We start from the raw sequence: 12,291 nt of genomic DNA on the forward strand, positions 1-12,291 counted from the left end.
AATGAGGATGGAGGGCACTGCAGCAAAATGCGCTTCCCTGTGAGTTCAGTTCCACCTGAACTCTCTGAAGAGGCGTGATCGCTGATGGTCTGAAGGAAGATGTAATTTAAGGTCTGGATGAGAGAATTGCATGTCTGAGGTATTGCACCGTTTTGCCTAACGGCATGATGGTGGAGTTTGCATTGGTGCTTCTATAACTCCCTTCCATCTTTAATTTCCTCAGCTGAAGTTCTACCAACAGGTGTTTCTAGCATTGGATACCTGCATACATTTTAATACAATTTTGAAGAAAGCTATCTAGGAGTTTAATTTTCCAGAGAATAAAAAGTTCTGTTTGTGATTTTTTTGTTTGTTTGTTTGTTTGTTTGTTTGTTTGTTAAAGGTGTAGGATACAAGCTGAAATGACACAAAGTATAGCTGTATAATAGATGGGGTACAGAAAGGAAGATCTTTTTAAAGCAGTATTATTTTAAATATAAAAATACACAGGTATAGTGAACTAAGTTGCATAATTTATAAATATTAATGAAAAGATATGTATATATCATGCCAGATTAATAGGGATACTTTATTAGCTATGATGTTATAGCTAAATAATCTGTGAAAGATGTTAATACTTGCACAGGTGGTGTAGTTCAAGAAACTTGTAAAGCCTGTAAAGCAAATATATAACTTTCAGCTGTATTTAATTCTAGCTAGGCCTTTTTTTTTTTTCCTTACCTTACACTGTGTGAACAAGGATTTGTGTAAAGTGACAAAAACTGCAGTGAGGCAGATGCAAAACTTTTGAAAGTGCTAAGGCATCCATGTAGGCAGTTCTGTTTCAAGGACACCTAACAGTCCTGGGAGTCTCTGGTGTCTCTTGAAGGTGCAGTGTAGTTACTGGGTTACACAGCCGGGTGTCAGGGATAGGTATTTTTGTCCGTGTCGTTCAGACTGAATTAGAGAAATGAGGCTTCTGCAGGGATAATAAAACCATCATTAATGCTGCAAACCCTTGTTTGGCCAGTGTACTTGGAAATTATTTGGACCAAAATGAGGCTTCAAATTCTTTTTTTCTGTAAAACTATTTACAACATTCTCTAGTATCTTTAATTTGCTTTTACACTGGTGAAGTTTATGCAGTTAATTTTCCTTTATACTAGTGAAGCTTATGCAATATATTTTCCTTTCTAATTGCCGTGTTGTGAAGAGGAGCATACAGCAGCGTCTGGTAAATTTGTAAGAAAAAAGAAACATGATTTCCTTAGTGCTGGGGCAGACTTGAAGGGGCAAATCTTCCCCCCACCCCCGTCTGCTCCACTAGTCCATGTGGTAGATGGTTGGAGGTCTTGTGCCCTCTTGTGGTCAACACACCGAGGGAAACCTCTGGCATGTTCTGGCCGTGTAATCGATGAGGACACGAAGAGCAACGTATTAGGAAACAAAATGAGCAAGGAAGTTAAAAATCATCAGCTTGTTTAGATGAAGACAAAAATATCCATTGTTACATGTACAAAGATAAGTAATAATTAGCCCCATTAGCACCATAGTCAGTTAACCCAGTAATACCGACATCTTTAAATCTGCGTTAGTTAGACATAACGTGTCCAAATTAAGTGTCAGGAGAGGCCAAGAAAACGTGATTTGATACAGCGTTAACATGCTAAGGCTGGCAGTGTTGTTGAAAGTGGGGGGAAAAAAAATCTCATTTTGTAGTTCTGTAGTTTAAAAGGTCAATTTTAGCTGTACCTTCGTTACAATAATGAATTGTCTTCAGTGGTAACGCTTCCAAGTTTTAAGTTGTGTATGTGCCTGTACAGAGTTGGAATATAGTCATTCTGAAGTTTATACTTATATTGCAGTGCCTGAAAAAAAGGTTTATTCTAGGGAGGGCTCAGTAGCACAGGCAGTTAGCAGAGACAAAAATATTTAAACTACCTCTATCAGAGAAAAAATATCCGAACAACCTTAGAAGTGAGACTCAAGCACTGTTAAAAATACTTCTAGTTCCCAGTTGTGCGTATGATAATGGAAAGAAAGATCCTTGTTAAAGAAAGGTTCAGGGCTTACTTTACTGTGCTTAAGTGTACTGAACTTTCAGCATTTCTACAAAATAGATAATACCTTTTGAGCTATTTGAATTGGCAAACAGAAGCAGCAAGAGCAATTTCAGGCCCTGGAAGAAACAAAATATGCAAAGGCCATATGACCCTGGGAAGGAGGGTGCCTGTGGTGGGAGGGGGAAAGAGCGTGGTTTCTGGTCCTCTGACCAAAGGCAATTGCTCTGGTCTTCCCTTTTCCTCCCCATCTTCACAGTGACATATCCAAATGAGTTCAGTATACTTCTCATGACAGTAAACAGCAGTTTTTCATCTCATTTCAGTGGATAGCTACATCAAGTCATCCCCCCCGCCCCCCAATGTGTTCCTTTGAAGGGTAGTTGCATACATTGAATTGAAGACACCAACTGGAGATGACCCTGTACTATGTGAACTATGCAGGCAATGCTTTTCTAAGTACGTGCTCTATTTTACGTGTCCCTTCAGAAAATAACAGTGGAAAAAATACTGAAATGGGAGTGCAAAACTTGTAGATCTTGTGGATGTTTGGTTTTAAATGATATACTAGCTTCCTTTGCTCAGTTATGTAGGATGACTCCTACACAGGGCTTATTGCTGAAATGAGCATTGGGTGGAACACCTGCTCTCAAATGTTTTTCACACTGTTGCTCTCCTTTGTCCCTTGTAGGTATGGAGAGTGCAATCACACTGTGGCAGTTCCTTTTGCAGTTGCTGCTAGACCAGAAACATGAGCACCTGATTTGCTGGACGTCTAATGATGGCGAATTCAAGCTACTCAAGGCAGAAGAAGTGGCTAAGCTGTGGGGACTCAGAAAAAACAAAACTAATATGAATTATGACAAGCTGAGCCGAGCGCTCAGATACTATTATGACAAGGTAAATTTTGTTATTCTCATGCAGACTAAGAAAATAGAAACACTACCATTTAGTATTTCACCTCTATGTGGAAGCTACTCAAAATCTCTAACTAGTTTTTACAACAAACAGCAGTATTGAAGGCAATCACGGTGGAGGTAAGAGGGCAGCTAAAAGATGCACAAGAAAACACTGCACATCCCATTTCCTGAGGAGGGGAGGTTTTGACGTAGTTTCACACTTACTGATACTTTCATGTGTTTATGCATTTGGCTACCCAATATTTTCTGTAGCTTTTGACAACAATAAAATAACTGTTGATAACGGAGAACTGTTTGATTATTACAGCTTGCATAGGTTCTTCTGGAATGCAGGGAGGTGGTAGAAAGCAGTGATACTGCAATGCAGCAGGCAGAGTGGCAGCTTTACCAGCAAGTATCACCTGTGTCAGAAGAAGGAAGAGACACACAAACAACCCAGCAGCATAGAGGGGTGGGGTTGAGTTTTCACAGTTTTCATGGGACACATCTTTTGGAGCATAGATCCTGTTGGCCGGTGTTTTAGCTAGTCTTGCCTGAGCTTTCTGGTAAATAATTTCTACAATTGCATTGGGTCCTAATTTATTAACTGGAAATACAACGCTGAAACATTTCTACAGTTATGACAGTGCAGTATTACTTCAGCGGGATCTCACTGTAACTATTCCTTTGTTAATGCTCAGTGTTCCTAAGAGTTTGGAAATTTTCCACTATGTCGTTTTAGGACAAAATCTGTGTTAGCTTCAACAGTAGTCTAGATTATATGTTGCTATCATTCATTTAGCAGCAATATATATGACAGAGCACTAATGTCATCTCTTACTGGATGAAAGTGCAGAATAAGAGTAGCAAACAGAGGGACAAGTGGCTGGTCAGGTGGTGGGTGTTGGAGCAGGGATATGTTTGGGTCCATTTGTCAAGGTGGTAGTCTCATGCTGAGCTCATCTCGGGTGAAGACTGTATTTGCTGTAGAACTTCTGGATATCTCAAGTCAAAATAGTGAAACATGCTTTAATAGGGGTTTCTTCATCAAATTCTTCTGCCCTTGCAAGACCTGAATTTTGCCTTCCTTCATGGATACATCTGTTGAGGTTTGCTAGAACTAATAAGACCCAATGAGTCAGCACAGTTTAGGCAGCAATCTTATAACTGGCAAGCTGTGGTTATCTGTACGCTCTCAGAAGCTGGTTACAGGTAGATAGTGTAGTCATATGCTTAGTGCAGAGCTGTTGGCTGTTGAGAACTTAATTTTCAACCCCTTTATTTCAGATTTCAGTTTTAAATAATAACATATTGACGTAGTAATCTGGAATTATTTACATCACTCAATTTGCTTCTGATTTTCAGAGGTCATGACCATGCCCACAATCTAGAAGAGGTCAGTAGTGGTGTCTAGGACCTCTGAAAAGAAAATTTCTGTGGTATAGTGGGAGTTCATAAGATCACCTTCACTCTTGTGAAACCATCCTTCACTTTGACATTTAGTCTTTGGTCTTACTCTTCAGCGTGAAGCAAGGTGGCAACAGTATAACAGAGATGCAAAAATGAGAACAGAGAATAACCAGACTTTGTGTTTGATTGCTATAACAGAAAGATGTTTGAAGGAAATCTCTCAGACTTGTCAAGATACTGGAAGGAAAAAATTGCAGAACGCAAATCCAGAGGTGCTAAAATATCTTGCATATTCACCTTTCTCAATTTTAGACTCCAGCAAATTCAAGGAGTTTCCAAATTGTTTCTCCAGCCTTTTTTGGATCAACATACTATTCTTTTTACTAATTAATATTAAATAATTTCAGGATTAGTTCCCCTTAAATGGATATTTTTAATAATATGTCTAAATTAATTGTTTTTACTATTTTCAATATTCTTGAAGATTAATAAGGACTCTTATAGATTTTTGAATATTAAAAAGGAAAACTTTATAGCCATGCTTATTGGTCTGTTCTCCTCTTGATTTTCAGAAAAGGCAGTGAGATGAGGTTATACAGTAACACCATTATTCAGTTATGGCATGCTTGCTGCCTGCAGAAGGCAGAGGAAACTAGATACTGTTGCTGAACTGAGCTCAGAGTACTGTTGTCATGTATTATTTGTAGTGCACTAATTCTTGAAGGGTACAGTGGGGCTGGCTGCTATGCAGCCAGTCTAACACAGCAATCAAAAAACAAGTTGACTGCAAATTAACTGTGCACAATTTGATGATCAGACTTTTCATTACTGACACTGGAATTTGGAAGGACTCCTCCTCCTCCTGTAAGAGTAATTCAGTTTCAGATTTAGAGCTGTAAATTCTGCAATGAAATGTTTTTGATATTTTGTCCACTAGAAGTCAGATTTCCCCCTTAAGATCCTTCAAAGGGTGGCCTGACTGAGAAGGCACAAAAGGATTCAGAGAGAACAGGGCAGCGGCTGTTCCAAGCAGTTGGTGCGATGAATTCCCTTTCACTAAGTGCTAAAAAGGCTTCTGCTCAGCATGGGGAAGCTCACGTCATTATATGACTCCAAGCCCTCTGATTATAAGTTTGACTGGGATCAATGGGTGAACGAACGGCGTATCCAGGCAGAGCCCAAATACATGGTTAGTGACTGAACAGACATTGCATAAAAACAAGGGATGAGGTATTTGTAGCACTTGTCCTTTGAGATCTCTCTGATCTCTTAAAATCCATGGAAAATAATGGCTCCTTACTTGAGGCTCACTTTCTTTTTTTAACCCTCATACTGTTTTCAGTTGCCCCCAACCAGTACACACATACTTTTGTCATCTGTTTTGCCTCTGCTCAAGCAGCATCTGCCAGAGGAGTGGCTGTACAGTCTCTTCACCAGGGCTATGGCTGAGGTGATGGCTTGCTGTTCTTACAGCTGCTTTCTTGAACTGTGTGCTCTTTTCTGTCTGCAAATTTTATCTAGGTGTGGCACAAGGATTTTGGCTGTGGTTCTAGGATTTCTGCAGTCCAATGGAGGTTGTAGCTCCTAGATGGAAAGAAGGATAAACTCTTTCTTCCCCATGTATTGTGATCAGGGCTTGAACCCCAAACAAAAATTACAGCTATCACTATTTAAATTGAAGGAGTAACTCCTTTAGCAGAAAACAGCGTGAGCCTCTCACTCTCTGTGTGGGTATGGTGTGTTGTGTCCTGTTGGTTCCCAGGCAGGGGAGAAAGGCAGATTATGAGGAATGCGCAGAGGGACGAGGGATCTTGCTGCAGGTTTTGAAGTGAGAGAGATGCTGGTGTAAGATAGCAGATAAAGAATGTTTGTAGGGTGGCAGGGAGTGCTCAGCAGTGGGCTCAGTCCTAAATGCTTCCTCTGCCTTCAGTTCAGTCTGTGTTGCACAGCACAGAAAGGGAAGAAGTCAAGGACAGAAGGAAAGGCTCCTTGGCATTCTTCTTTCCCTTCTGCAAAACAAAAGGGGAAGGGCTGGTGAGGTGAAAGAGCCTCTCTCAGACTTTTGCACTCCTCTCCCCTGGACCATTCACCAGTTTGTGGGATAAACCAAGAGAAGTCTAGACCCTGAGGTAGCCTTATGGAGCCTTCTGACATAAGGCTCCCTTGCTGTTGGCAGTGATGGACGTGTTGGCAGCTAGATGTGCTCGGGCAAATGGGATGCACACTGGGCAAATGGGATAAACATTGTGCTGCAGGCTGGGGAGTGGCAGCAGGAAAGGCAAGAGACAGAACTCTGGACAAGACTTCATTTGGTTTACAGAAATATCAACAGGGTCTTCTCTACCTATAACCCAAATGATGTGGCAGCATGTGAGTTTGAGGCAAACAGCAGTGATTTTTTAGAAAAGGTGTCAGCACATGGGATGGGCCTTCCTTTCTTGGGCTGCCCTCTGCTGCTGCTGCATATGGCTGACACTAACTGAGCTACTGCTTCATGGTTTGTCTTTGAAATTATTCACCTTGGAGAAATAAAAACTGATCACTGGATAAATAGAGGTTTATGAGCTCTGCCATTTTGCTTGGGGGGAACGCTGGCTTGTTAAAATTCATCATCTGATTCATCTGAACTTAGAAGTAAATTAATTCCAGTACTAGAGAAAAATAACACAATTAGGACAAATTCCTTAGCCTAGGTTTGAAAGCGAGCATGATGTGCTCCTGAGGCTGATGGGTAGATTTATGCTAAATTCACATATAAAGCACCGCAGGAAATGCAGAGTGTGGCATGTCTTGGTTGTAATTTGCTACCGTGATGCTGGTTGCTAAAGGTTTGTAGATAATCTGAAGACTTTCCATTTCCTGTTTCATTTGTTACCCAAATTCCTCCACCCCTTTATTTAATGTATTTCCCCCGTTGCCTCAACAGAGCAGCAGAACAGATGACAGATAGCACTGAGGAAAGGCATCCTGCACACTCTCTACCTACAACTTGAGCAGCATGTCCATCATGTCACACACTTCTGCCGGTCAGAAATCTCTTGTAATGCTTTCAGGCAAGGAAACCCTTCACATCTATTTCCACGCAGAGCCCTCTAGCTTGGTGTGTAGAACTAAAATACCTTTATAAGTAGGATTACTAGATTTATTTTTGTTGAAGTTGCCTGGTTACCTTGCTTTTCTGATAGCTGTAATGACAGATACCTTTTGGAAGTCTCTAGAGGTTTCAGGACTGCTAAAGGTCCCCATGGATATTTCAAGATGATACCACAAGAGGGAAGCTAGTGAGTTTTCCCCATGAAGGGTTTTTTTGGGGGAAAAAGGGTGACTTTAGGAAATTACATGCAAATACCAACATTAATGGGATGTAACAGTTGTGGAAATCAAGCCTTCAGAAGTTAGGAAATGCAAGAATCACAGTTCCCTGCATAACCTTAATGTTTGCATGAGTTATGCTGTATCTTTAATTACAGTGTCACATACTGTTGCGACGAGCAGTTATTCAATATTTTCATATCCTCTTTGAACAGTATGTGGCCCCAGGCTTTACTCAGTGAGTGCTATTCAATCTGTCTTCTAAAGACAGAATAAATCATTTTAGTTTCAGTTAGTGGCTGCCTGCTTGTTTAGATGCATTGGCAGTATGAGGTATAGTATATAAATAATACGGGCTTCTTTGTGCTTGGTGCAGTGCAGGGGACAGAGCTGCTCAGGTGCTCTGAAAAGAGGTGCCCATGGCATTCCCTCCCCTCCCATAACAGGTCAGACCCAGTGGCCTTGTTAGTAGTTCCTATTTTTAATGCCCAAATGTGGGTGGCAGCATGGAAGAATTGTTTTGGGAAGACGGTCCGTTGCTTGTTCTGCTTACAGAACTTCAGGGTATAAAGTGATAACGTAAGCCACTATTTTACTTTTGGGAAGGTCTCCTCTTGAGTTATCTCAGGGGAAATAGGATATTTCAGTAAAACAATAGCAGTATGATGGTGCTAGAGTACCAACTATATGTTTTGTAGTGGTACAGGTAGTAAGTGTTACAAGGAAATACTTGAAGGGGCTTTAGAAAATAGCTTTATAGAGAATAGGAAGGAGCTTCTTTCAAGAGTGATGTGTGGAAGTTAAGAAAGTGCTTGTCTGAAATAGCATAAAAGTGCTTATTGAGTGCTGTCTTTATGGAAAGATGGGAGTAAAGAATTTGATAGTAAGAGGTGATGAGTAGAGGAAAAAACCAAAGAACCCCCCTGAAAGGAGTGACAAATAGTTCATGTTTGATGTGAGAGGAAAGGGACGCACAGTGAACTGCAGCAGGGAGACAAGTGAACCTGGCCAAAGGTGCCAGCCAGAGGAGTGGCCTTTGTCTCCCAGATGGAGGTGGGTGAGGAAAGACTGAAATTCAGGTAAATGAGAGCCTTACACTTCCAAAGGTCAGTGCATGATCTAGTAGCAACTGTGCCTCCATCAAAAATTATACAAAATCTAGCTTCTACGCACACAGTATAATAAGCGTAAGTGCATAAAATATGATGTTAACAGAATCTGCCTGCCTGCACACACCGATGTGGACACACACCCCGTTTTTTGGAGTCAACCATGCAGCCACAGGTACCTCCTGCCAGCTTATGTACTTCAGACACTGGAGTGTGGGCAGCCCTGCCTCTGGGTAGGGTTCCCAATAGCTGAAGGCAGCCTGGCTCCCTCCTGATAGAGTCCATGAGGAATTCATAGCCTAAGTGTCCCTACATGTGTTGCATCCCTCGGTACTCTTGGAAGCCAGAAAACTTGCAACACATCCTAATGGGAGTTCAGAGCAATAGCTACAGCTTTGGCCCTTCTCCTTCTTTCCCAAGCAGGGAGTTTAGTACCTACAGAGGAGTTCATCCTGTTCTGCCGTAAATTTTGACATGTGAGGCATGCTGTTTGTAGGTCACTTCCTGGGAGGAGGAAAAAAGTCCCAATCTGGTCTTCCCACTCCTAAGGCCCCTCATTAGGCTGAAGTTCAACTAGGAACTGGGTCCCATTTCCCAGCTCAGTCTCTTGAGTGACTCCTGCAGCCAGCAACCTTGCTAACTAACAGGTTGGAGCCAAGCCACTAAAATCCTTGTGTCACACTGGTAGTATAGTTACATCCTAGTTCTAAATGGCTTAAACAGGGAATAATAGTCAGAGCTGATGAAAATAAAACACGCATGGTAGAAGACATGAAGTCTGAGTTGTACCCATGCACAGGAAAACTTCTGGGGGGAAACAAAAAAATGGAAAGAAACCCAGGGGTCATGTGCTGTTGAGATGGGCAAACAGCTCCTGTGTATTTCGGAAGGGCCTCCAAAAGTAGTAGTGCATATGCATAACTGACACCAAAAAAACCCCAACCACATTATAGCCTGGTCTGTGCTGCAGGGGGAACCAGGCCAGCAAGTCTTTGGCATCTTGGTCTGTGGAGAAGGGCAGGGGGAGAGACCCATCCCTCCAGCTGGCGATTGAGAGCACTTGGGTAAGGCTGGTTTTGGAGGTGCTCATAAAGCGAGTGCCTGAAGTGGTGTGGTGTGAATAAGCCTGAGCTCCCTAACACGGCCGGTGCACTAGAGCAGATGTCGGGCAGCACTGTACCCCGTTCGTATCGGCAGCTTTCAGAGCGCTTTGCAGTGAGGGGTGGTCACGCTTGCTGTAGTTACTGTTTTGTAGACTGTGGACAGAGGAGGGGAAGGGCAAAGTGTTCATGTGATGAAACCAGCCAAGAAGCCAACTGAAGAGGGCCCTTCCCTGCCCTCTTTCTGAATGTCAGACAGTGCTGCCTCTTGATAAGTGGATTTTTTTGTGGTTTTGGGGTTTTTTTGTGTGTAAGCTGTTGGCCTGGAGCCGCTGCTCCTGGCCTGATTGCTCAGTTCTCCTCCCCAGCAGCTGCAGTGGCCCAGCAGTCGTCTTCCCTGGCGGCGCAGCCCTGGCCGGCAGCCACTAGCACGCGTTGCAAACCTGCTCATGAGGGAATTGACCTAGAAAATTCAAACAACCACCAAAAACGGGCTAAATGTGCACATACACTTGCCGTCCTGCTATCAAGCAAGTGGTCTAGTCTCCCTACAAATGGAGTTCTTAATATAAGGAAGCCTTCTTTGCCCTTTCAAACTGAGGGTGGAAAACACTGGCTTGTCGTGGTGCCTGTCACTGTCTTCTGTGGTTTGAATCATCGTCCATAGCTCAGAATGATTCTGACAGATCGCTGAGGTGATGATAAAAATAAGCTGCTTTTTGCCTTCACTTCAATTATTTGTCAAAAAAATTTAGAATGTCAGTGGCATTCTGGAGGCACTTAATTAATTTACTCCCTTATTTTCTCTCAATGCTGATGGAGTTTTCCTCAGGCTCCATGTTTAAGAGAAGCCTGTGAAGTGCTTGAGGGATCTGTACTTGAATCCTTTTCATCTCCAGCCATCATTAAGTGGGCCTTTGCTGCAAGCTTACAGAGTTAGAGGAGCCACACTGAGAGACCTTCTTAAAATATTACTATATTTAATAGTAACAGAGGAAATATAAACTCACCAGCCTGTTTGGTTGCTTTTTATAGCAATGTTCCCCTGTTTCAAGCTTACACCAGTGTAAAAGTGCTGCCCTTAAATGCATTTAATCTTTTTATGCTGGGAGTCACAATTTTCCAAGTAGTTGCCAGTGCTTGATGTAACAATAACTCAAAGCTGCCAGGAGCAGATGGGAGGGGTTACTTTAAATTAAAAATTATATATTGAAAAAAGGAAACAATCCAAATTGGGGTGGGTTTTTTTGTATGTGAGTAGTTTGGAGGTTTTGCCTTTTTCAAGAAGAATGTAGAATTGAGAATGCAGAAGAAGCGTGTCCAGCCAGTTTCACCTAATTAGCACACAGAAAAAATCTAGACCAAGCCCAAAGCCATGGGAATTAAAGCTCATGTAGACTGAGAACCTGTGGGCTAACTATAAGTCCTGAACTTTTAAAGGGCAATGTTTTTGGAGAGCATTGCAGGATCTGCTAGGTGGGTAGACATGCATGCAGCTCAGCATGCAAGAGGGTAGTTTTGTGCCTTTAGTCTGAGCTTGCTGCATTTAATTCTCCTCTGTGCTACAGATCCGTGTTATCAACTTGGGAAACAACTTGCTCTGTTTGTGCCACAGCTCCTGACCTGTGAAGCAAAGCTGCATCCAAGGGCTTTTTGTAGGATTAATTTTGTATTCAAGAAGGTGCCTGAATGAAATGTCAATACAGTCAGAAGAATTACAGAGTGGAGTAGCTCAGCTGAAAGACAGGAGAGGTTCTGATACCCAAATGCAGACTGCTCTTTCCCAAAATTGGCCCTGCTTTTGTGACAAAAAAGGGTGCATTGCAGGCACTGCAAGCAGCCAGAACTAGGTACTGTCTACATACAAATACGAGTGATGCGTGCATTACTTTTTCTTCCCTTTTTTTCATTTTCAATATTAATTTAAGAAATATTTCCTCTACTGGTTTCGGAATGTGTGGTAGAATGAAAACCAAATTAGATTTTTAGGAATAATGTAAACATTTACATTCCTATGTGTACAGCAAAGTAAATGTCTGCAGAGCATCAGGTGGAGGTGCAACAGATGTGTGCCCCACTAAAGGGTAGCTTCTTGGAAGGGGTTTTTCAGAGGTGACTTACAGACAAACTCGCCAACAGGGGCTTCAAGAAGGGAGAAATCACCATGGAAATCTAAGGAAATACTGCTTCTTGTCTTCCACAGCACTTGGCTTAGAGTGGTAAATGTTCCAGTCCTTTTCCTAGGCCAGGCCAAGCACCTGGTGCCCAAATGTGCCTCTGCAGAGGAGCTCACATCAGGTCTTTGGGGATACCGTGCAGTGGGTTAGAGCAGGTGGCATACCGGGGTTTGCAGGAAGAGAGCTGGGACTGGAAATGGGACCCTCGTGAAAGATTTCAATTTCCAAGGGGCTCAGTTCTTTCC

The 12,291-nt window shown here is 42.3% G+C and overlaps 1 protein-coding gene across 1 annotated transcript in view; it reads left to right on the plus strand.

The window, feature by feature from the left end:
• Window positions 1-2,729: 2,729 nt before the first annotated feature.
• ELK3 (ELK3, ETS-domain protein (SRF accessory protein 2)) overlaps window positions 2,730-12,291 on the plus strand; it is a 22,457-nt gene continuing 12,895 nt past the window's right edge. The window contains exon 1 of the mRNA XM_010281956.1: window positions 2,730-2,939. Within this exon, the coding sequence (XP_010280258.1) occupies window positions 2,733-2,939 (207 nt within the window). The 5' untranslated portion in view covers window positions 2,730-2,732. The remainder of the gene's footprint in view (window positions 2,940-12,291) is intronic.

The sequence above is a fragment of the Phaethon lepturus genome, unplaced genomic scaffold (genome assembly GCF_000687285.1).
Source record: "Phaethon lepturus isolate BGI_N335 unplaced genomic scaffold, ASM68728v1 scaffold18922, whole genome shotgun sequence".
Lineage (NCBI taxonomy): Eukaryota > Metazoa > Chordata > Aves > Phaethontiformes > Phaethontidae > Phaethon > Phaethon lepturus.